The following is a 25,069-nucleotide window of genomic DNA, read 5'->3' on the forward strand; positions in this document are numbered from 1 at the left end:
GAAAGTACAGTACTGCCCTTCACTTTGGGTGTGGAGAAGAACGACTGGGTGCTTCTTATTATTCACAGCTGCTGATTCAGTTGACTGGCTGAGTTTGACTGCACACGCGCACAAAAACATCTATCTTTACTGGGGCACTTACAGTACCTTATGTTACCGGTGCCATAAGCTGTTGAATTATTTTTTTTTGCGTCATCTTGAGTTTACCAACCTGCTTTCTCCAGATGGCATTTCAGGCTGTTACAGAATCCGTTTTTTTTTTCCTTCTTTAGTTTAGCTTTCCTCATGACAGTCTTGATATTCATGGGACATACTGTATACACATAGCTATGTCAAAACACAATTTATTCGATAGGGGACGCCGTTTCGTTACATAACCCAGCAACGGGAAGAAAAGAAATACGATATAACGTTAAACGTTCACTAAATTGCACTTTTTTTACGTTGAACTTTATTTCCAGCATTTGTCTTTCTCTTTAATTCGTAATTATTACGTTAGTTTTAATTTTGTACTTTAATTTCTTAATTATATGTCATTGTAATATATTTATTAACACACCCTGTGTATTTATTTAGTTATTTAGTCATATTGTTGTTGGTTCACTTGAATCACGTCACTTAATGTTGCAGAATATTTCTTAAATATAATTAAAATATTTTTAAGCAAGTAGTGTACGGCCAGACGTACAGTGTGAAGTCAGGACACGCCCACAGTCATCATTGGTGGGAAAAAGAAGAAAGTCATCTTTTACTGGAATCTCATTGGATAATGAAACCCGGAAGCGAGGTGGTGACCAATCGACTGGATAAAAGTCTTCACTGGGGCTGAAGTGGACGGCACCAGTTTGCTCGTTGTAATAACCTCCATCGAGATCGCTATATTCTCTCTCGTCTCATCGACGTTATCTTTCTGGATCGATAATGGCTGCCTACAAGCTGGTGCTTATTCGCCACGGCGAAAGCAACTGGAACCAGGAGAATCGCTTCTGCGGTTGGTTCGATGCTGATTTGAGCGAGACGGGAGAGAAGGAGGCGAGGAGAGGTGGACAGGCCCTGAAAGGTGAGCGAGGATTCATTTTAGCTGTATATTTTTCTCTGTAATTATACAGAACGTGTTGCGCATTATGCCCAATTGCGTAATCGCATCTCCACCACCCCTCTTCATCCTGATCACGTGACATCAATATGAAGATCTACAACATTTGGTTTGAAGTAACCAAGTACAAATAAGAACTTACTCACCAGGTGTATCTAGTACTTCCCACAATTTGAAGAAAGATGCCGTGGCAGGTTGGTATTGTGGTGCACGCTGGCATCATGTTTAATAATGAAACCCTCTCAGATCGTAGAACATGCTCCAACAGGCTTTGACTTCACTGCGGTAACAGCACACTTCCATTCCCATTGAAAAGCTGCACTCGACAACAAGTGGAAACATGCTGACTTTGCCTCCGTTTGAACTGAATAGAAAGAGCAAGTTCCACCGTACAATTCTAAAAACGTTGTTGAAACTGTTATTACGTAGCCCTAAAACATGTCATCAACATACATAATCTCAAATGTGTTTACAGCGGTACCCTGACAGAACCACTGTTGCGATGGCCATATATTCTTTGTCTTCTGCAAAGAAAAAGGCTATTATAGTTTACAAAAACGAAAGAAATAACAAGTAAAAATGAAAACAAAAACTGTAAATGACAACATTTTTTAAAATAACTAAAACTACATCTTGTGTTTACAAACCTGAACCTAGATTTCGAGTGCAAACTCCCTTCGTTTTCATCTTCGTCAATTAATATCAGGTACATGTGTCTTCAATTAAACATGCCGGTAGGTTGAACTTAATTTGCAAATCATTGTATTCTGGTTTTATTTATGTGAAACACACCGTCCCAACTTCATTGAAATTGATTTTGTATTTGTTTCACTTTTACTGGATGGCCATACAAAAACAAGCGAAGTCGAATCGTCACCTGGAAATTTTAGTTTACTTTATTGCACGATGCAGGGTGTTTTTGCCGTGGCCACGGTCTTCCTGGCCGTCGACTCAGCGTCTGGAGGCGTCAGGTATATTGCGATCCCGGACGAGCCCACAAAAATGTCAGGTTTGTCCAATTTGACACTCAGGAATAAACAAAAGGAGGAGACAGGAGACTCGATTCTGGTACCAGGAGGGAACGGGGAGAAGCGTTCGGTTTCATTTCTCCGCATGTAACCCTAACGATCTCCCCCTTCACCTCCTCATTTATTGGGAAAGCTACTACATAGGTGTGTCCAACCTAAAGGGTGGGGGCTGTTGAACACACGCTGAACTTGTTTGACTATGTGTGTGTATGTGAGTGCAAATTACGTACATGTGTGCAATTGTCACAAAAACATCACGCCACAGCTGGTGTTGATGGCTCCATTCACTGTTTAGTCTTCACACTTATCTCTTCCCAACCACGTCCTCGGAAAGGTGGTTGCGTCCCTAAACTTCCACACAGTGCACCAAGCATTCTTGATTATAAAAGTGAATATATAATGGATAAAATGTGAGTACATAATAAAGAATGTTTTATTATGTATATATATATATATATATTAAAAGCAGAAGCGTTCTTCATTGCAGGCATAGTCAATTAATAATTGCAAGCATAAGCGTTCTTCTTTGCAAGCATAATCAATTTATCATGTCAGGCATAAGCGAATGTATGATGACTAAAAATAATCAATCCAACACATATTGTGATTTTTTTTTCATGTTGCACTCAAAAAATACGGCATATATAATAAAGACATAATACAAATGACAGAACACTGACGACATGAAATTATCACAAAATTTGATTCTGACAAGTCTAAAAACAGTGCCTCCTGTTCTTTAACCCCCTCAGATGCCAACTTTGAATTTGACATCTGCTACACCTCAGTGCTGAAGAGGGCTATCCGGACTCTGTGGCTGGTCCTGGACGCCATCGACCAAATGTGGCTGCCCGTGCACCGCACCTGGCGCCTCAACGAGCGCCACTATGGCGGCTTGACGGGCCTCAATAAGGCCGAGACGGCCGCCAAGCACGGCGAGGCCCAGGTGAAAATCTGGAGACGTTCCTTCGACGTGCCTCCTCCCCCCATGGGCCCCGAGCATGACTTTGACGCTGTCATCAGCAAGGTGAGGTTGGAATGCAAACACCACACAGGGCTCAACCGTTGGTTTGTGAGGCAAGAGTACACATTGACCAACGCAAGTGTGTTCACCTCAACAAAAGAGGAGACTTCAACGTGACTGTTAACCTTACCAACAGATAAGTGAAATCAGCTGTAACGTGACCCATTGCTCTTGACCTGCAACAGTCTGAATGGTATTACCTAATAGCGTGTGTGAGGAGTTAATATATGACTGCAAAGAATGGGTTAAAGGTCAGCTTCGAGTCAAACTGGGAGCGGAGTGAACACTACTCGTCAGTAGTGGCAACTAACCAAATTTTTAATTAATTGCCCAATTAATCAGTTGTCAGCATCGTGTTGACAGCATCCATATCGGTTGTGGTTCACTGTACTAGACCTGTTTTGTTGCTACACACCCGCGTATTTGTCATCACCTGCACAACAATAACATTGTATGTTCCAATTGATTTATTGCAGTTTAGAGAAAACAACAACCAAAAAAGAAAATATATCCATCCATTTTCTAATCCGTTTACCCTCACGAGTCTGGCGGGAGTGCGGTAGCCTATCTCAGGCTTCATCGGGCTAGGCAGGGGACACCCTGAACTGGTTGCCAGGCAATCAATCGTAGGGCACACATAGACGAATAATCACTCACAGTCACACCCAGGGACAATCTGGCGTGTCCAATTAACCCTACCATGCATGTTTTTGGAATGTGGGACGAAAGTGGAGTACCCGGAGAAAACCCACACAGGCACGGGGAGAGCATGCAAGAAAAAAAATCATGTACTAGTTATCGTTTTGACATTTTGTTGGTTCCCGGTGTAGGATCGGCGCTACGCGGACCTGACCAAGGAGCAACTACCCACCTGTGAGAGCCTTAAGGACACAATCGCACGTGCGTTGCCGTTCTGGAACGAGGAGATCGCCCCGCAGATCAAACAAGGGAAGCGAGTGCTCATCGCTGCGCATGGAAACAGCCTGAGGGGCATCGTAAAGCATCTGGAGGGTGGGTAGACCTCTACAATGCTACCTCCCAACTTTCACATTAGGTTTTATTTTTTGGTTTGTATTTTGCTTTTTTAAATTATTTTTTTAAAGTTGCATGTGCCACATAATGGTAGCAAACGCCACAACAAGCATCAGATAGTGGGCAATTCTGGATACGCCAGCATGCTGAAGCAGCCCAGCTAACTGCCGTGCCTACATGGCGGCCATGTTGGGAGGGACAATGTTCCCACCAAAGGCATTGCATTGACATTGAAATTAAGTCATAGCTTGATAATTTTTTGAATTATTTTCATGAGGTTTACTTTTTTTGTTCATGTCAAAGCGTGTGCTATCATCAATCCATAACGAAATAATGAAAATAAAACTCTTTTTTTCATGACCTATGTAATAATTGTCTAATTACGTTAAGTCAAGTCACCACTTTATATGATTGCGGAATTTAAAGAAAAACTTCGTCCACTCTTGCCAAAAAAAAGACGCCACAATATCAATCCATATTTTTGTGCTGCTTTCCGTACAGGAATGTCTGACGCGGCCATCATGGAACTCAACCTGCCCACTGGCATTCCAATCCTGTATGAGCTGGACAAGAACCTGAAGCCCGTGAAGCCTATGCAGTTCCTGGGAGACGAGGAGACCGTGCGCAAAGCCATGGAGGCCGTTGCCGCTCAGGGCAAAGTGAAGAAGTGAAACGACTGGAACACAAACAAGTCTCTCTCATGTCGCTAATCATTGTGTGTCTAGTTGGAACACTGTAATATGCCTGTGCTTGGGCATTAAGTCAATACAAGGTTGTTAAGACTGTAAATAAAATGCCTATTAATATAGAAACCTTAAAATGTCGTATTATAACGTGTTTATCCGCGCACGTCATTATGTAACTAATGATTAATTAAATAGATGTTTGAATGTACTGTGTGTGTTTTCTGTATTAATCCATTATGATGTTTGTATGGCTTTTGATTGTGACATAATAGTCCCATTCGAATGCAAGATGTCAAAAAAGTATTGATGACATCATTCCCACATTCAGTTTATTGATCTTGTCATTTAGAGAATTTATTTGCAGAAATATTAAAACGGTCAACATACAAACAAAGGCCCATTGCTTTTTTTGGTATCTTAATATTTTTATATAGCAGTACTTGCCCATCACAATAATACTGTATTCATTAAAACGCTGACAACTAGGATACCTTTTGTAAACTACCTGAACAGAAAAGGTTTGACACCCCAACATTCTTTTAATGTGCGTCATGGCATTAATGTTGTTAATTGTGTTGTTGTTGTCTGGAATGTTGTCCTGTGGTGAATATGTGGCCTGCGCTGCTAATAACGCTGTACTAGTTGCCAAATCCAAATTCCGAAAGAGCAAAACATAAATAATCAGATTTTCCCAGTTAAGTTTGGGGTCTATAAACCATTTGTCTAACACGTGTTGCCATTTCATGTGTAATGTCATTACCTGAAATTGAGAGTAAAAACGTTCCGCTTCTCTGTCTTCGTTTTGTTTCTTTTATTTTACCACTATAGTGGATGTTTGAGAAATAAAATATTAAATGTAATTCGCCTGCAGGTCCGTCGTCTGCCTTCATTCACGTCAGCACACGAAGAGTGAATGCAAAGCCGAAGAAGAAAACCTGGAAAAGACTACAGGGCCCACAATGCAATGCGTGTCAAATCGGTGGTGGACCACTTTGAGCGGGTGATGAAACAACGACGATACTTCCGCTTCTGCAGCCGTTGGCACATGACTATTGCGAAGTACTCCTCCACCCTCAAAATGAAAACTGGGACTGAAAATAAAGGAGATACTTCGTGAGTAAGCGTGCGGCCTTTTGAAAATCGTCGATGTAACCCCTTTCGTGATAGCGTTTACTGGCTTAAGCTAGCTTCAACGAGCGCTTCCATCTTACGCAGTGCATGCAAGGCTCGTTGCAGTTCCACATTGTTTCTTCTCCTGGGTGCGGTGCGAATTCGATTCAATAAAAGGGCTTTTAATCACGACAGTGCAGCGTGAAGTTCACAAGAGTTAACGGTCGAAGGCTCGCAGTGGGTGCTTAGCCTACGCGCGTGTGCCTTATTTTGAACGCCGAATGTCTGAGCTCGGTGTTCACTCGACAAACGTTTCAAAACATTTGTAGATGTCGGGCGGCTGATGTCGTTGCGCGCCGTGATTGGCCATGCAAGACGGTAGCAACATGGTCGATGCGCAGGAGTGTTGTTGTGACGTTGAGTGTGTTAAGCCCCTATCCGACTGAGCGGCGAACGATTGGGAGCGATTTTGGAGGCAACTAATGTTGCGTTCGAGGTCGCAAATGCTTGCCTAACGTTCGCCAGATGTTTTCCTGTGCTCACCAATACCGTTCGCGAACATTTGCGACCTTGAACGAACTCTGACACGAACACTCATTTTTGTACCTTCCCCAACAGTCACGGTTGTTTGCGTCTCAGGATAGGATGTGCTAGATGTTGTTTTCCTACTGTACAGTGGACCACTACTATTTGTGAATTTGCATTTTTAGTTTTTTGGGACCCATCCTCCATGTGTGTTTAGGCTACCGATGTCCATACGGAGACTTAATCTAACAACCCCGTTGTGTAGTTATTATTACTTTTTTGTAACATAGACTTTTTTAATGTTTGCAGGGCGCTTAAGAATGCAGAATACAATTCCCCGAGATGTAAAGGTGGGTCAAAGAAAGATGCGTAATGAGTGCTGTTTCTTACTTGCAATCCGGTAAATATTTTCATTGCAAATTGCTAATATACACTTTGAGGATTGCAATTCTGATTGTACTGATTAATTGTATTGCTGAGCATGAATTTTACGCTCAACCTAAACTGAATAAAGAGAACTACACTTTAAACAAACCACATACAGTAACTTTGCCTTACGTTCGTCCGCAATCTTAACACTTCTTTGCCCAGGACAAATGCTTCTGATGTGGTTCTTGGTTCAGGAGATCGTTGACACATGCAGACGTGTGTCTGTGCTGCATTTTGATGCACTTACACTAGCCTCAGTCCACTCCTTATAAAGCGCATGCGGACTTGCTTCTCGCCATTGCTTGGCAATCCTCTCAAGGCTGCGGTCAACCCTGTCACCTTTGCACCTTTTCGTGTCACATTTTCCCCTTCCTCGAGATCATTTAAAAGATGAGAGAAACCTCTGAAGGTGTTTTGCATAAAATTGTGACGCAGAAAGTAAATGGGCTGTCACTCGTATAGTGCTTTTCTACTTTGGGTACTCAAAGCGCTTCACACTGTTACCTCATTCAGCTAAGGATGACGCAGCGTCAGGAGGTTCAGTGTCTTGTTCAAGGATACCTTGACATTGTTGCTATGGCTGGGGATCGAACCACCAACCTTTGGCTTGGGAAACATCCACTCCACTCTACCACTGAGCCATACCGCCCTGGGATGCACAACAACAACATTGAACCAAATAAAGATTTGAAATATTTAAATGAACCGCTATAGTAAGTCTTATTTTTTGAAACACATTATTGAAATAATAATTCAAATTTTTGGAGGGGCGCTGACCTGAACATATAGACACAAATGCTAGCAACAAATGAACACTAATCATTAAACAATACTGTAGTCACAGGCATGTATTCTTTATCCTCTCCCTTAAACAACTATGACTCCAGCCTAGTTGTAAATCTTCTGAACTTCAGGGCTCTCTCAGGGGCAGCGCTTGAGGAAAGTGTGGGCAGTTTATGAATATGTGACACAGTCGATTGTTTTAAAATCATTCTAATCTATAAGTTTGTAGGTACCCGTGGCTGGAAAAAGCCAAGTGTGGCGAGCCTCTGTCCCCAAACTACATGATTGCAGTCAATGAATGTTCTGCCACTGTAACGTCAAAGCTGGTCAGTGACCACACGGAGCCCCCCACACCATTTCACTTTTTTTTTTTCCCCCCTTCTTCTAGAAACTCCAATGAAACCCTCTCAGATCGCTAACCGTCTCGTTGCCCCGCCCAGGAGAATGTTGCCGCTCCTCAGCCCCGACTTGTGCCAGCGCCACGGCTCACCTTCGCCATACGAGCCGTCCTGTCGTCTCATGCCAGTTCACTCATTAGAGTCGCACCGTCCAGAGTACCGCAAGTGGCTGTCGGGGCTGCGACTGAGCCCATTGCGGCAACCCCAACCTCCAGTCACTGCATCCACAGTTGCTAAAAAACACGATGGGGCGCAAGGCGGTCGGCCAAATATTTCCCGCGACGAATCCCCTCATCCCAGGAAGGACTTAAGCACTTGCTATCCCTCTGTACACAACGGGAGAGAGCATAAATCCATGGCGGCGTTGAGCTTGGGAAGAAGTGCCTCTGTACAAAGAGTGCAGTCAACAAAGGTACGTGATAACATATGAACTGATAAGTGCAGTTCTGGCAATAAAAAGCACATCTTGTTACAATAATGTGGAATTGATCTCTTACTGGAAAAAAAATGCTTTCTTTGCTCTTTTAGGAACTTTTGTCCACACCTTCAAGTAAAAAATCCATTCCAGGTAATAAATATTTCAGATTTCAGTCGTTGGTGAAAATTAGCGAAAGTCAAAAGTAATTCACTCCTCCCTTAAAAATGATTGCACGGATTTTGTTTTTAATGTCGACTTAAAAATCATTGTAATTGAATTAATTTAATTTAAAAAATCATGAATTTATTACATTGTACAACTTTTTTGTTTGTTTGTTTTAAACCAAGCCTGTAATTGATGTGGCCCCTCTGCCCATTTGAAAAACCAAAATGTGGCCCTTGAGCACTAAAGTGTGGCCACCTCATGAACTGTATCAAGACATTCTGTGCCACCGCTGTAGTCAAAGAAACATGTGATTTTGTTTGTTTTCAGTTGCAAGCTTGGACCACACACTCCAGAAGCGGCGCAGGGAGTCCGAGGACAGCGACGCCAGCGCCAAGAAGCCTTGTGTTCGAGAAGAGCCGCCAAAGCCGCCGCCCAAGACTCCTTCAAGGACGTCCCCGGCATCCCTGCAGCCTCAAATTCCAAAAGAACAGTTTGCATCCTTGGGTCCGTCGCCCAAATTCAAGTCGGACCAGTTGCCCTCCACGCGGTCCGACGTGAGAAAACGACCTTTTTTAGGGGCGAGGCAGCTCTTTATACATTCCATTCACGGTAACGTTATCCAATTGGGATCCTTTTCCAAGCACACCGGAGATGTTTTCAAGACAACAAGCGAGGAACATGGCCAAAGGGAAAAAGCAAATGCTGACACTCAGCCCAAACACATCATTCCACCTCACTTCAGCCCTCCTCGGCAATCCCAACACGGTTCCTCAGAATCCTCGCTCAGGACTCTGAAACGCAAGTTTCACGACGTTCACCATGAATCTCCCTCCAAGTTCAATTCTTCTCCGGGCCCTCCGCCAGCAAAACGGAAGAAACTGCGCCAGCGGAGGAGGACCATTCCCAACGACTATGATGAATTGTTCACCCCAGACGTCATCGTCAGTTCTGTGCCGAAGACCGCCAAGGGCAGAACAGATGAAGAGACGGAGAAAAGACCGCCGGGATGCGGCGCCGCCGTCCAAAGTTCTGAGAACTCTTGTCGGAAGGGTAAAGACTCTGGAGTCGCTTGTTTTGCAAAAGGCCCCACCTCATCAAAACACCCCCACATTTCCTTGCCAATTGTGTCATTAGTCAGGTTAAATATCAAGTCCTTGAAGTCCATATACGGAAAAGGCAAAGACTGCTCTGTCCCTCCGCCACGCAGGCACTCGACGCATGAAAGCCTGAAACATGACGACAAAAACAAAGCCAGGCTACCTTCCACATCCCGCCGGTCCCGCACTCTTCCACTCAACGGAAGCGAAGGGCGCGTGCGGCCGCACACGGATCAAGCGGATTCTGCGGACGAGGACCTGGACCTGAGCCTGGGCATTGCTTTTGATTTGGAATCAAGCCAGACATCCCAAAGCAGTGAGGAGGAGCAGCTGGTGTCCTTGCAGGAGATCATGAATCACGTTCGCAAGAGTCCAGCTGCACCGGACAAGGGCGCCGCCTTCTCAGAGCCGAGCACACCTGGAGGTTCCAGCAACCCCTTTAAAGCTGTAAGAGCCTTATTTTTTTTCTAAGCATTTCTTTATCATATTTGGATAGCTTACGTGTGTTTTCCTGCTGCAGCCAACCGTGACAAGATGCTTCTACAGGAACAGCCTGGACCAGATGCTGAAAGAGATAGACAACCAAAAGAAGTAAGCAACACTTGGAATGGTTTGGTACTTGGTTGTAAAAATGGGGTAATCACATTTTTTGTCACCGTGATTCGTGTGCCTAAAGGGCCAAAGAGAACGAGGCGCAGCTTCGTAGCTCGTGTGACGAGGAGCTGTCGAGAGTGGCGGAATACCAGGAGGAGGAGAACCGCGACGAGGGCTCCAGCGAACGACAGTACGGCACGCTGCACATACACACAAGCCGCTTTTGCACAGGCTGTCGAAGCCTTTTTAAAAAAATAATAATAATAATAATCCCGCCTCACTCACCTGGTATTGGTCCTAGCTCACTTGCAACTCAATGAAGAGAAGGAAACTAAAGTCCACTAGCTTAAATGCTAATGCTGTACATAATGGGAGAAGCTATAGGCAGGCTAATGGATATTAGCATCATTGTTTGAATAGTTATGAACAACTGCTTCTAATTTACAGGCACAAACCATCAGCAAGGTTGTAACATTACCCACCGGCTGCACAATTATTGCCAAAAGGATCATGGCGATTATTTTGATCAATATTGTAATTGCGATTAGTAATCACAATTATTCATCATGTTCAAGAAAACATATTTTTACAACAAAAAAAACCCAATTGAACTTTTAAAAGGGCCATCCTTTTCTTTATATTCAGAAGCAATATAAAAAATATATATATTTTTTTACAAAGGCCTAAATAAATATGTATTTAGGGAGTGCGATCACAAAGTCCAGACAAGCTGTTGATCCCTTTGGCATTCGTTCCTCACCATGATGCTCTTCATCTCCAGTTTTTGCTGTACTTTCTTCTCTTTCCAAAAAAAAAAAGTTGTTTTGAGTCTTGGACCCCAATATTTTGTGGTGAAAGCAGTGTCACTATGCCTCAAGTATTTTATTGTGTGGCCCGTCTGATTCTGATGCTGTATGAAAGCAAACACAGTTGCTGACAGATAATATTAACGTGACTATCTGTGTAAAATAGTTTGCTGAAACGAGATCATTTCAATTTATGATGATCGTAGCAATTTATTTTTATTTTTTTAATTCCAGGGAATTCCTGCAGCGCGACTCCCTTGAGTCCACTGCTATCAGAGAGGTGCCTCCTGGAGAAGCAGTGTTCCACCTTGACAAGTTTGGCCAGATCTTCAATCAGGATTCGCTGCAGCTCAGACGATGCGCGGTCAAACCGCAGAGCACAGCGCAGAAAACACTTCTGTGGTGTGTTGCCTTTTACTCATCAAACAATTTGGAAACACCTTCCAATTCAAACGGTCTCCAACACGTTATGATAATGCTCGGCTGTGATCTGAAAGTCTTTGCATGTTATTATGCATCATCCCCATCATAAAGCTGACTGAGAAAAAAAAAAGGCCAAGATGTGCCAAGCTGTTATTGGGGCAAAAGGGGCCTGCTTGAAGAATTTACATTACAAAACATTCTGTTTTGGGGTTGACCAAAGAATTCCATTCATCTTTCTTCATAATGTAGATTTTTTTTTTTTTTTTAAAGATGCTATCTAGCACTAAGCTAACCGGTGTTAACCAACTTTTCTCCTCTCGCGTTCTGTTTTTTTGAGCATTTTTTTTACTGCTAATATATATATTTTTTTGGGGGGGGGGGTCAGCAGGCATTAATTTGACAAGCTCTATAATTACTTTTTGCACATTCTTCTGTTCTCTTTGGCCAGGTCCAGCTCAGCTCAGCTAAAACTGCACTTGATTGTCGGCTTGTTCCAGAAAGCTTACTGTTCTCAGTCACCCTGCCCGCCTCAAATCACAGATTTCCTCTTTAAGGTAGGCCCTCTCGACCCCTACCAATGAATCAACGAAAGACAAAAGAATATTTTTCTTTTTGTTAGATGATGTCAGTGCATTCTGAGAGGATGTTGTCTGAAAGGATGCTGCAGGCTCTCTGTGACATCGCCGGCTCAGCTGCCTATAATATCGGTCAGTACTTTCCCTCTCGCCGCCGTTAGAGTTGCAAAACACTGAGACTTTCCATTGTTATAGATTAGAATGTATGGGAGTTCATATTTTGTCAAGATATCTGCTGATGAAAAAGCATTTTTAATACAGTTCCAAAACTCGCTTAGCTTTTACAACTTCCCATGGAAATTTATTGGAACCACGATCACCATAAGCTGTTTTCATGTCTTCATTTGATGTTGTCGCTGCCTTTCTCAGTGAAAAACAAAAGCTGCGCGTTTACCGTGTGGGTGCCCGCTTTGGCTGACTTAACCTTGGTGCTGATGAACATGGGCGTTGCGTTTGTGACGCTGTTCCCATTTGAAAACTTGCAGCCTGCGTTCACCGAGGGAGACTTGCTGTAAGTTGTGCTCTCTATCAAAAAGCCTCCCCCCCCCCCCCCCCAAATCTCGCTTTCCAATATACAGACTGGAGGGTCGACTCACTTTTATAGCCAGAGATTTAGACATTTGGTCATGTGTGCAGTCATTTTAATAGGACAGTAAAGTTACAGCGATATACAAGCTGGACACTGGCTTCCTTACATTATATAATTTTTTTATTTTCATTTCTTCAATGTTTAAAATATTCACCAAAAAATGTGAGGGGTGTACGAACCTTTGTGAGATACTGTGTGTGTGTTTTTGGAAATAGGAAGAACGTCTACGTTCACAGCGAAGGTCCCCCTTGCAACAAGGAATGCAACACGTTCCCGGAACACAATTGCACCAACATCTTTAAGGTGATAAGAGAAGGCAGAATTCACTTCAAACCCTGTCCTTGAGAAAGTAGAACACAGAGCTCATTTTCTCCTTTTTTCTAAACAGTACCTGTCGTACTGCATGAGCATGTGTCCAAAGGCATACAGCGACTACGAGCTGCTCTTGCTGCTGACCGTGATGGCTCGAGTGGCTCTGGATGCTCAGTTCATCCCACTGGCCGGTGTTGAGATTAACACGCTGCTCACTAAAATAGTGAGCAACATCAGGGACTGGGACACAATGGTCAGTTGTGCACGTGTTGTCATTTGACAAGCTTTGTCTAAACCCAGTGGTCCCCAAAATATCGCCCGCTGCCATTTGTGTCTGTTTTTCAACGGCCTGTGAAGCACACCTTGTGTATTCCAAAAAAGAAAGAAAAGAAAATGTACCGTAGTTTTTCAGTCTGCTGTCTTAATGCTAATGCTAATTAGCGTCTCCGGTGCGGTGCTTTAACCGTTGGAAGTAACGGATTGCGCACAAAGTGCATCAACAACATGTACCCTTACAGTATGGCAGTCGTGTAGCCACCCTAGGTGCAGCTACTAGTGGCACCCTTCTATTAAGTTGTCAGTCAAAGGAAAGTGTGTCAATTTATCAAATCTATTTGAGTTAGGGTGCACTACTTAAGGTCACGGTGAGATTGGCAACAGCAGACTCTAGTTAGAGTCAAGGGGAAACCTCCAACAGGAAGAAGACACACTGACTGAGGTTTTTATAAAAATATATATTGAGTGAATATTTACAATAGGAGTAGATGGGAAACTGAACCAGAATGCATAAAGATGAACAAGGAAAAAACATACAGTAAGTTAAATTGTTATCAGTTCTTATCAGTTGTTTTTTTGGTATCAGATCTGACCCATAAAAAAAATGACTGAGATCTCAGATTCAACAAAAAAAAAAAAAGGGAAATCCTTTCAACTGTCCTACCACCCTCCAGGGGACGGGTGGCTTTGAGGTCCAAGATGTCCTTCACCAACGTCCCACGTGGCATCCAATCTCCAGACTACGTAGTCCAATCTTTTGATGGTCTATGAGTCCCAAAAAAAAAAACCAGCCAGGAACGTTATCTCTTCTAAACCCTTCTCTTGCCTTGGGAAGAAAAAAAAGAAAGATTGCCACAGGATTTAACTTTACTATCTTGTACAGGTAGAGGTTCAAGGACAAGTTTTCATTTATCGTTCTTTCGTTTCGACCCGCCTGGGAAAGTGCGAGAATGTTCTGTCTCTCTCGCTAACGGGTCCTCGCTCCGAGCGCTGCGGTGCGTTCATTGTCCCTCGGAAACAGCAGTATCACAAACAAATATCACCCTACAGAACTAACAATAAAATAACAGTCTTATCAAGGCTGGGTTACACTCTCCCCCTCTAAACGGCATGAGTCCCTTCATGCCCCGTTGCCCATCCTGGACATTATGAAGGCGATGCTGCAGCCTTCGAGAACGCAACACATAAAGCTTGTATAAAAGAATTAATGGCTAAGCTCAGTGGCTCTCCCAACTCATCATAGGTAAACTTTTTAGGTCGACGTCTTTCTCTACCAGAGCGTCGCAAGCCTACCGTCTCTACGTCAACATCATCAAGTTCGATAGCCTCAGCAATAGGTCTAGAGTCTGATGGAATGGAACCCCTGTCAGTCAGGGTGTTTGTCATGTGAGGTCTTTGGATATCAACTTCAACCTGGTCTGGACATCTAGCGTCTGTGGATGATAACTCACCACTACCCAAACCAGGAATCTCATGTTGTGAGGCCTTGTCAGATTTTTCAAAGTCAAGTGTCGATCTGTCTGGCACTGCAATATCAGAAGGTGACGCTAGGGGTTGAATATGTGTAGGAACTTGAGATTTTGGGGGAAACTTTTCAGTTTGGACATAGGGGCCCTTCGTGATTATCTGTGGCTCCCACGAGCCAATATAAGTGTCCTCTTCATCACTCATCTCTTCTATGTCACTGTACACTGCTTCACTATCACCGTCGGTGGTTTTCATCTTGCTTCTTTTGCTCCTTGTCCAAATCTTTCTCAAATGTCCTCCTTGAGGATCTGATTCACTTTGGTCCACAACAGGTAAGAACCCACAAGGGAGAAGTAAATCCCTGTGTAAAGTGCGGTGAGGGCCATCTCCGGTTTCTGGTTTAACAACATAAACAGGACTGTCTTTGATGCGTCTTACAACTGTGTGAATGGTTCGTTCCCAACGGTCTGCAAGTTTGTGTTTTCCTCTGATGTTAACATTCCTTACCAGGACTCTGTCACAGACATAGAGCTCAGCAGCCCTTATCTTTTTGTCAAACCGTGTTTTATTCTTCTCACCCATCTTCTTCGAGTGTTTGGAAGCAAGAGCGTAGCTCTCTTGGAGGTTGTCACGAAGAGTTCTGACATAATCTGCATGTGATTTGGGGCCACTTTGACCGGGGTAAGTACCAAGGACAAGATCAATGGGCAATCGAGGCTGCCTGCCGAACATTAGTTCATATGGGGAATAACCTGTTGTGTCATTTTTTGTACAATTGTAGGCATGTGTCAAGGGCTTCACAAAGTCTCGCCAATGGGATTTGTCCTTTTCCTCTAATGTGCCCAACATGTCGAGCAGGGTCCGATTATAGCGTTCTACTGGGTTTGCCCGGGGATGATATGGAGTGGTACGAATCTTTTTTACCCAGACGAACTCACAAAGCTCCTTGACTAACTTAGATTCGAAGTCTCTGCCTTGATCACTGAGCAGGCGACAAGGGAAGCCATATGGAATGATCAAATTATCCCAAAGAGCTTTAGCTACCGTCTTAGCTCTCTAGTCTCTCGTAGGCACTGCTATGGCAAATTTCGTAAAATGATCCGTCAATACTAACACGTTTCTTGTGTCTCGACTGTCTGGCTCAATGGACAAGTAATCCATACACACTAATTCAAGGGGATAAGTTGCATGGATGTTCTCCAGTGGAGCAGCCCTCTGGGGAATCCCCTTCCTCATGACACATCGGGGACATCTTTTGCATTTGTCTTCAATGGACATTGCCATTTTTGGCCAGTAAAACCTAGCTCGTGCAAGATGTAGGGCACGGTCAAAGCCAAGGTGACCAATCTAATCATGTACACCTCGCAAGGCTCTTTCACGGTGCTGATGAGGTAATACCAACTGGTAGACAGGTGAATCTTTGTCTTTACACTTGCGATATAACACCCCATTACTGAGCTCCAGTTTGTTCCATTGGTTTAGCATGGCTTTAACATCAGTAGATTCACGATTCATTTCCTTGGGTCCAGGTTTCACACCTCCTTCTAACAAGGTAATGACACGAGCAATAGAAGGGTCAGCCCCTTGTTCTGTGCGCCAATCGGCATCTGTCAGTGAGGGCAAGATGTCTTCCCCATAGGCTTCAGGACCTGCAGAAGGGTCAATAGCTAGGGACTCCACAACAACAACCGGTTCTGATGGAAATGGAACAGAATGGCGCTGACACAATGCAGTGAAAGTTCCATGGTCTACTTGGTTGGATGCCTCAATGAGGCGTTCTTTCATGTCATTAATTCGAGTTCTCTCCTTGCAAAAAGCCTCTTCATGAGGTGGCTCTTGTGGCCGCCGGGACAAGCCATCAGCGTCTTGGTTTGCTTGACCTGCCCGGTACTTAATGGTGAAATGATACGTAGACAAGGCAGCCAACCATCTATGTCCAGCTGCATCCAGTTTGGCACTTGTCAAGACATATGTTAGGGGATTATTATCAGTCAGGACAACAAAAGAGGAACCACACAGGTAATCATTAAACTTGTCGCATACGGCCCACTTGAGGGCCAAGAATTCAAGTTTATGTGTGGGATGATTTTGTTCACTTTTGGAAAGCCCCCGACTAGCATAAGCAACTGCTCGAAGCTTCCCTCCCTGCTGTTGATACAGCACAGCTCCCAAACCATCCTGACAAGCGTCAGTGTGTAGTATGTATGGAAGCTGTGGGTCTGCAAAAGCGAGAATAGGTGCTGAGGTAAGTTTCTCAATGATCGAATGAAAAGCTGTCTCACACTCTGGAGTCCAGAGATCAGCAAGTGAGTGATTAGGACGACGGGACAACTGGGATGGCTCTCGTTTGTAAATCTTTCCTCGTTTCTTTGGTGGATCATAGTTTGCAGTGAGGCGGTTAAGGGGTTTAGTTATCTTGGAGTATCCTTCAACAAAACGGCGATAGTATCCAGCGAAGCCTAGAAAACACTTCAATTCTTTGAAAGTAGATGGACGTGGCCAGGTTTTCAAAGCTGAGATTTTGTCAGGATCGGTATGAACTCCACGTGCATCCACAACATGTCCTAAGTATTTCACTGAATCTCGAAAGAATTGACACTTTTCTGGGGGCAACTTGAGTCCATAGTCTCTGAGACGTGACAACACCTTCATTAACCTGTTTTCGTGCTCCTCTAATGTGTCTGAGAACACAATTAGATCGTCCAGAAAAACAAGCACTTCGTTGAGGTGGAGGTCACCAACGCACTTCTCCATGAGGCGTTGGAAAGTGCCTGGGGCATTTGTGACGCCTTGTGGCATCCTGTTAAACTCATAGAAGCCAAGGGGGCACACGAAAGCCGTCTTAGGCTTGTCCTCTTCGGCTACTTCGACTTGATAATAGCCAGACTTAAGGTCCATGACAGAGAACCACTTTGCTCCACTGAGAGCTGCAAAGGTCTCTTCAATATTCGGTAGGGCGTATGCATCTCTAATGGTCCTCATATTTAGCTTGCGATAGTCTATGCATAGGCGAATTGAGCCATTCTTTTTCTTAACTAAGACAATGGGTGAAGCGAAAGGGCTTTGAGACTCACGAATTATTCCAGCATCGAGTAACTGTCTGAGATGCTGCTTCACTGCTTCTCTGTCACTTGGGTGGATAGGTCTTGGTCTTTCTTTGAAAGGTGTCTCATCATGTAACCGGATCTGATGTTTTACAGCAGTGGTGTGGCCATACGACATTTCATCAAGGGCAAAAACTTCAGAAATAGATTGTAGCTTTTTCTGGATGCGCTCTTTCCATTCATGTGGGATGGGAGACTCATCAAGACTGAATGGGGGTCTATTGGTTTCCTGTTCCGGTTGACTTGGGGAAAACTGAGATTGCACAGATTCTAAAGGGGAAACCAGCTGGGCTGCACAAGCTTGAGCCACGACACTAGTTGGCCGCAATGTCACACTATGTTCGCTCACATTATGCACTATGACCGGTACTTTGGTACTGGCCCTAAAGGGGATGTCCACTAAAGTCGATTCGATTAGCAGTCCTCCTGGTAATCTGTACTGGTCATGCTGTTCAAGCACAAATCTTGTGTTCTGGTTCTTCCGTCCTAATCTCACAATCCCCATAAGGCACAATTTTTGGTTTGCAAGGACTGTGATTGGCTTCTTACTATGCAGCATGACAGGGTAGGAATGAGTATCACTTCTCTGTGCCTGGGCAACATGTTGGAGGATCATTGCAAACTGTTTAGAAGGTAAGATCTGAATAAACTTGGGCCCATTTTGCTCCACTAATTGCTCATGGAGTCGCAAAAGCACGTTTGTCCCAGTCAGTAGTGGGATTCTACTGTTGAAGTGGCATTCAGGAACCACAAGTGCGAGTACGACCAATTGCTGCTCTTTTCCCGCTATGTGCTGTGGAAACGAAATGTTCGTTTGAATGTAGCCTAAGTATGGGACATTTTGTCCTCCAGCTCCTTCAATCTCAAGAATAGTGTGGATGGGTTGGATGAGAAGATGGGAAAGGTGCTCTTTGTGAAAAGTTTCAGAAATTGTCGTCACTTGTGAACCGGAATCTATTATGAATTCGCATGGCGTACCTTCAACAAGTACAGAGGCTGCACAGCGTGGGCCTATAAGACCTTGGGGTAATATCAATTGAGGGTTAAAAATGTCAACAGGTTGGGTTTGGCATTCAATGCCCAGGGATTTGGGACTCAGAGAATCAAGGGTTTCAGCTCCTGGACGTCCCACCGCAGGAGCTGTCACTAGTTTAAAGCAAAAGGAGCTGTAGTTTGTCTTGCAGCAAAGTCTGCTTGTTTCTTCTTTAACTCTGCATTCCTTTCCTTGACAAGCGTGGGATTTGGCTCATTCGTGCAATGGACTGCTATATGATTTCCTTCCCCACACTTGAAACAAAACCATGCACGAGGCATTCCAGGGATTCTTGTAGAGGCCTGTGTTTGTCTCATATTTACAGCCGAGAACTCCTTCGGATTGGGGGGTTCGGATTTGCATGTAACCTTCTGGTTCTGGACAAGTATTTGAACTTGTCTGGTCAATTCAGCAATTAGATTTTCAAGTTTAGCAGTTTCATTTGGGGGTTGCTCAATGGGTTGTGGGGATACAGGGGAGTTTGTCAGTAGGGTGGTGCCTCTCTCTTTTTTGCTCAACTTTTCGACTTGTCTCATGAGTTCATTAATTTTCAAATCAAGTTTCACAGTTTCGTTATCTGATGAAGTGGGGCCTACAAGCGGTACTTGGTCAAAGACTGGAATGCCAAATGCAGAGTGGGCATGTGCAGCAGCCTTTGTTGTACCCAAATGTTTCTTCATACGATCAAACTTGGCTGACCGTCGGTCTTCTTCTGTCCTCAACATGAGAAGGAGGTCAGGGAATGAGGGAGGAGAGCCCTTTTTCCCTTCAAGTTGGAGACCTATTATCAAACTCTGGTCCCAGCAACCCCGAATAAATTGTTTAAGGAGCAGCCCATCTGCATTCGTAGCAGCTGCTCCCCCTCTAAAAATTACTCTGGTGAGAAGACTGTGGAGGCAGAGGATTTTTCTCTGCTGTTTTGGTTCGAGCAAAGAAAGGAAGTGAAGAGTTCTTCTCCATCCTCGACAACACCGAAAGCAGATTCAAGCTGATCGACATAAGTGTTTGGTGACGCAGTGACACCAAGGGGCTTTACAATTTCAGAAGCAGGGCTGAGCAAGCTCTCAAGGATCCTCCTCACCTTGTGTGCATCAGTCAAAGAAGAGTCACTGAGTAAGAGATCGACTTGGCTGCGCCGTGTCTCATAATCCACTTCACCATTGGGGCTAGGACTTCGACCTGAGAAAGTGCGTATTCTCGTGTGTGATGTGTGAGTTGGCTCACTACGTACAATGTGCTCAACTACTACCTTCTGAACATGAGGAGGGTTGTAAAGGCTCTCATCTCTGCGGACATTCCTAGGGCTAAAAGCGCTACTGGGTTCCATTGGTTCACTTCGATCGGAATAGTGAGTGGCAGTGTCAACGTTCTGGTCGTCATTCGATTGTGTTGCAATCTTTGGTGTGGGGTCTGTCTGTGATTCACTTTGAAGAAAGCTAAGGAAGCCAACCTTCCCACTACTCCCCATAGACTCAAGTTCCCTAAGGTATCGACGGGCCACTTCTTTGCCCATCTCGCCTTGAGTGATGTCTCTAACAGTTTTAGAAGTCCAAACTGAACTTGGATTGACAGGGCTTACAATTCCCCCTAAAGTCAAGGGATCAATTTTCAGAATAGCCTGTTCTGATTCATAGACAACAAGAGTTCTGCCTTTAGGCTGATGTAACTCATCAGGAACTCGAATGACCTGAGCTATTTTGCCATTTATCACAAACACATCAGAAATGTTATCATCGGTGCAAATTTGTTCAACCCCTGTAACAAACAAGGTTTTCTGACCATCAATTCCAAATCGTTCACAAAGATCCATTTTTTTTTCTTTGCAAAGAAAATCAAATAGACTAACCTGTCACCTGTGTCTTAGGGGTTGCGTTGGAGGTAACTAAGCTGCTATGCCAATCTCCTGGCTGGCTCGCCAAATCGTGGAGCCACCCTAGGTGCAGCTACTAGTGGCACCCTTCTATTAAGTTGTCAGTCAAAGGAAAGTGTGTCAATTTATCAAATCTATTTGAGTTAGGGTGCACTACTTAAGGTCACAGTGAGATTGGCAACAGCAGACTCTAGTTAGAGTCAAGGAGAAACATCCAACAGGAAGAAGACACACTGACTGAGGTTTTTATAAAAAAAAATATATTGAGTGAATATTTACAATAGGAGTAGATGGGAAACTGAACCAGAATGCATAAAGATGAACAAGGAAAAAACATACAGTAAGTTAAATTGTTATCAGTTCTTATCAGTTGTTTTTTTGGTATCAGATCTGACCCATAAAAAAAAACGACTGAGATCTCAGATTCAACAAAAAAAAAAAAAAAGGGAAATCCTTTCAACTGTCCTACCACCCTCCAGGGGACGGGTGGCTTTGAGGTCCAAGATGTCCTTCACCAACGTCCCACGTGGCATCCAATCTCCAGACTACGTAGTCCAATCTTTTGATGGTCTATGAGTCCCAAAAAAAAAAAACAGCCAGGAACGTTATCTCTTCTAAACCCTTCTCTTGCCTTGGGAAGAAAAAAAAGAAAGATTGCCACAGGATTTAACTTTACTATCTTGTACAGGTAGAGATTCAAGGACAAGTTTTCATTTATCGTTCTTTCGTTTCGACCCGCCTGGGAAAGTGCGAGAATGTTCTGTCTCTCTCGCTAACGGGTCCTCGCTCCGAGCGCTGCGGTGCGTTCATTGTCCCTCGGAAACAGCAGTATCACAAACAAATATCACCCTACAGAACTAACAATAAAATAACAGTCTTATCAAGGCTGGGTTACAGCAGTACACAGTCATATGTACTTTATCTTCTGCATAGAATGAGAATATTAGTCCCGTACTGATGAGCTGAAGAGAGGAGTTGGAGTCTTAGTATGAATGCCGCTTACGTTAACAGGCACGATAACACCTCATTGAACAGTTTATCCATTTGTCTGTCTTAAACTTGCCCCCAAGTGTGCCCACTTGGGGGCAAGTTTAAGACAGACGGAGCCACATTCAATATTTGTTGGTTTTTCGGGTAGAAGGTTGGAATTGATAAATGGCATTTCCATCCTCTTAGAATGAATTAAACTTGTCAAGGCACCACTGTATACCTCCCACTGAATTAGAACTTTGCAAGCCTGCTTTTGTCTTTTATGTTGCAAGAGTCTTGAGTGTGTCTGGTTGGTTGTGAAACTATTCTGCATTACGTTAGTAGTAAGACAAAGTGCTTTCGGTAGTCATCGTTTTTGAGACTGCCAGCGAGATTTGACGTTAAAACAAACTCGTCAACACAGAACGTGCGTTATAATTTGTGCATGTGCTTCATTTTTTTGTTTATGACCTTTAGCTCCCCAGAATGTGCCAGACCCTCACCGACCTGACGGATGACCACCACAACATGTGCCTTCTGGTTCAACTGCTGCCTGACAACACTCGCGGAAAGTAAGATTTTTTTTTCATAGAGGCTTGATTCTGAAATTATGCTGTCCATTAACTCCCCCCCCCCCCCCCCCCCACTTCATAGATGCCTGCGGCAGCATCTCAGTCTGTCGATGATCTCCAAACTCTTAGACGGAACGAGTCGATACCAACCAACCGGAACAGAAATTAAGGTTGTTTTTTGTCACCTTTAATTTCAATGGAACTTTGTGTTGTGATTAAAGTCATCAGTCAACCGTCCTTCTGTCCTACGCGTAGCTCGCCGTGCTGAAGTCGTACGTACCCGCTATGCAACCCTCCTACCTGCGCCGTTTCATGACCACCTCCAGCGTGAATTCTACAGAGGAGGATGTGATGCTCCTGGATCAGCAGGTGAGAGTGCAGGCGGGTATTATTATGGTGTAAAACCTCATTAGTCTCATTCTAAGGGGGTGTGGGGGTTTTTTTGTTTGTTTGTTTGTTTTTTAACTATATAAAACTCTTAAAAAATGTTACGGGGCGGCCCATGGTCCAGTTAGCGCGTTGAACTCACAGTGCAGGGGTCGTGTGTTCGATTCTGGCTCCGGCCTTCCTGTGTGGAGTTTTGCATGTTCTACCCGGGCCTGCGAGGGGTTTTCTCCGGGTACTCCGGTTTCCTCCCACATTCCAAAACCATGCATGGCAGGTCTGATTGAACACTCTAAATTGTCCCTAGGTGTGATTGTGGAGTGTGAATGGTTGTACCTCTCTGTGTGCCCTGCAATTGGCTGGCAACCGGTTCAGGGTGTCCCCTGCCTACTGCCAAAATAGGCTCCAGTAACCCCCCATATTATTATTGTATGCATTTATAAAAGCCCAAATTCCTTCATATGCCCCCTTTTAAATGTTTGTGTTTCAGTCCTACTACCTCTGCTACAGCCTTCTGACCTTGACAAACGAAGCCTCCAATTTCCACTTCTTCCCGACCCATCAGAAGGTACGAGGAGTTGCACGTTTGAGTTACAGTGTGGTAGTCGAACCGACACGCCCCCATTTGCTTTCGTCGCCCCCTCAGGAACACCTGCTGACTCTCTGCTCGGATCTGAGAGCGCACATCATGTGTCACATCAGAGAGAGCGAAAAGTGTCTGTACAGAAGTAAGGTGAGCGTTGTGACCGTCATGTGCGATGCTTGTGCGTCCTAATTTAATTTGTTATCATGGGTTTGTCACTGACACGTTATCGCACTTAGTTAAGCTTGTGGCGCCGGTGTGTCTGTACCTCTGTTCTGCAGGTGAAGGATCTGCTTGCAAGGATCCACACCAAGTGGCAGATGATCCTCCAGCGCATCCAGCCTCTCCATGTAAACCTGTCGCATGCTCTTGCATGACATTTAAACAGAACGCAATGCAACCAAGTTCGACCACAATCCGTCCTAAATACCTTATATTCTTGCCGTTTGCCACAGGCCAATATGTTACTGTCATAAAGTCATTTTTTTAAAGGGGAACTAAACCTTTTTCTTTAAATCTGTATGTTAAATGTTCTAAATGTCATTAACACAATCTTCATTGTCTCTCACACAGTCTAAGCTTTGCGACTACTGGAAGCCCTCGTCCGTGGGAAGCTTGACGAGCCGCCAGAAGGAGAGCGAAGGTTCCCGCGAGCGGCGCACGGGCGGCGAGAAGGCAGAAGAAGAGAAAGCCGAAGAAAAAGTGAACGAGGAGGCGAGCAAATTGAGCGACAATTTCTCCTCCCACGAGGAGGAAGGTGCCGAACACAATAACAACAGCAACCAGTCGGGAGCTCGAACCACGCCCCAGGCGCACGAGCAAGTAGTTGGCATCGGGTTAACACACACGGAGACGTGAAAAATCACAACAGGTGGTCTTTGCTGCATTGTAACATTTCGTAATGGGTCATTTCCCTCAACACTATGACTCGATTTGCACTGCTTAGCCTGAATCCGGACATGAACGATTTATGTCCAAACTGCACATTCGCTGCCCATAATATTAGGTACACTTGAACAGCCTCGCGGCATCCAGTATTGTTGACTGTATTATTAATACTTTGAGGTCTTTAATTTGTGATCTTGTGGATTGCAGTGTTGACACACTGGGTCTCGTTACAATGCACTACTGGTGTACCGAATGTTTTGGGCAGTTTTCGTGGGAAAACCTTTTTTTTTTTTTTCCTCAGGTGGTCATATTCTGTTTGGTTATTTCAGGAATCTTGACCGTTGAATTATGTATTGTATAGTCTGACAAATCAATTTTTGTCTTTTCTACAACATTTTTGTACATTATGGGACCTTTTTATTTTGAAAAAATGTTTGCACCTGAAAGAAATAGAAAGACATTCTGATTCATCTCCCCGAAGGTCAAATTATTTTAAGTCAGTCATGATCACCGCTTGTTAGTTCCATGTGGATTTTCGATATGTCACTCGAAAACTATGAGCAGCCCAAAAAAATGCCCCAAGTAAATAATCCCCAGAATATTAGTCATTTATTTTTGATTTAGCGTTCCCTACTTTTTGAAATACTGTATAGAATTGTATTCAATGAAAGAGACATTGGTTCTTTTCTGCAAGATTGCTACATTAATGTAAATTCTGGGGGTTGGAGTTGTTTCATTGATCCTGTTATTTAAGAAATTTATATTTGTTGTCAGACACAGAAAATAAACTGTTTACAAAAAACTCATTGCAGTCCTGCAAATCTTATCAGTAG

General features: G+C 44.0%; 2 protein-coding genes and 1 long non-coding RNA gene across 4 annotated transcripts; 2 read left to right on the plus strand and 1 right to left on the minus strand.

Annotated features, from left to right (window-relative positions):
- Positions 1–800: 800 nt before the first annotated feature.
- Positions 801–5,260, plus strand: LOC147198962 (phosphoglycerate mutase 1-like). Its single transcript, XM_086122422.1, has 4 exons — positions 801–1,060; positions 2,877–3,151; positions 3,979–4,159; positions 4,682–5,260. The coding sequence occupies exons 1-4, from the start codon at positions 922–924 to the stop codon at positions 4,849–4,851; spliced, it is 765 nt and encodes a 254-aa protein (XP_085978548.1). The 5' UTR covers positions 801–921; the 3' UTR covers positions 4,852–5,260.
- On the minus strand, positions 2,160–5,761 carry LOC147198963 (uncharacterized). The gene is made up of 2 exons (XR_015102087.1): positions 5,627–5,761; positions 2,160–2,475 (listed from the first exon to the last, which is right to left on the minus strand). It is a non-coding gene; the product is annotated as an uncharacterized LOC147198963 (long non-coding RNA).
- Positions 5,762–5,860: 99 nt separating this feature from the next.
- slf2 (SMC5/6 complex localization factor 2) lies at positions 5,861–25,042 on the plus strand. Of its 2 annotated transcripts, XM_086121562.1 has the most exons (20): positions 5,861–5,979; positions 6,811–6,851; positions 8,102–8,523; positions 8,640–8,679; positions 9,022–10,238; positions 10,312–10,382; positions 10,468–10,575; positions 11,426–11,593; positions 12,063–12,168; positions 12,234–12,321; positions 12,559–12,700; positions 12,994–13,081; positions 13,167–13,343; positions 22,287–22,381; positions 22,464–22,551; positions 22,637–22,750; positions 23,256–23,333; positions 23,412–23,498; positions 23,630–23,698; positions 23,922–25,042. In XM_086121562.1, the coding sequence occupies exons 1-20, from the start codon at positions 5,870–5,872 to the stop codon at positions 24,204–24,206; spliced, it is 3,594 nt and encodes a 1,197-aa protein (XP_085977688.1). In that variant the 5' UTR covers positions 5,861–5,869; the 3' UTR covers positions 24,207–25,042. The 2 variants fall into 2 exon arrangements, with proteins under 2 accessions (XP_085977688.1, XP_085977689.1); XM_086121563.1 differs by lacking the exon at positions 6,811–6,851 and having other exon boundaries at positions 5,900–5,979.
- The last annotated feature ends 27 nt before the right edge of the window (positions 25,043–25,069 follow it).

Source organism: Hippocampus guttulatus, chromosome 10 (genome assembly GCF_054856545.1).
Source record: "Hippocampus guttulatus isolate MCC_2025c chromosome 10, RoL_Hgut_1.0, whole genome shotgun sequence".
NCBI lineage: Eukaryota > Metazoa > Chordata > Actinopteri > Syngnathiformes > Syngnathidae > Hippocampus > Hippocampus guttulatus.

Bases quoted from the DNA above. Each gene is read 5' to 3' on its own strand.
- LOC147198962 (XM_086122422.1), top strand. From the start codon at position 922: ATGGCTGCCTACAAGCTGGTGCTTATTCGCCACGGCGAAAGCAACTGG. The intron at 1,061-2,876 runs GTGAGCGAGGAT...TAACCCCCTCAG, and splicing joins AGGTGGACAGGCCCTGAAAG to ATGCCAACTTTGAATTTGAC. The intron at 3,152-3,978 runs GTGAGGTTGGAA...TTCCCGGTGTAG, and splicing joins TTGACGCTGTCATCAGCAAG to GATCGGCGCTACGCGGACCT.
- slf2 (XM_086121562.1), top strand. From the start codon at position 5,870: ATGAAACAACGACGATACTTCCGCTTCTGCAGCCGTTGGCACATGACT. The intron at 13,082-13,166 runs GTGATAAGAGAA...TTTTCTAAACAG, and splicing joins ATTGCACCAACATCTTTAAG to TACCTGTCGTACTGCATGAG. The intron at 23,499-23,629 runs GTGAGCGTTGTG...TCTGTTCTGCAG, and splicing joins AGTGTCTGTACAGAAGTAAG to GTGAAGGATCTGCTTGCAAG.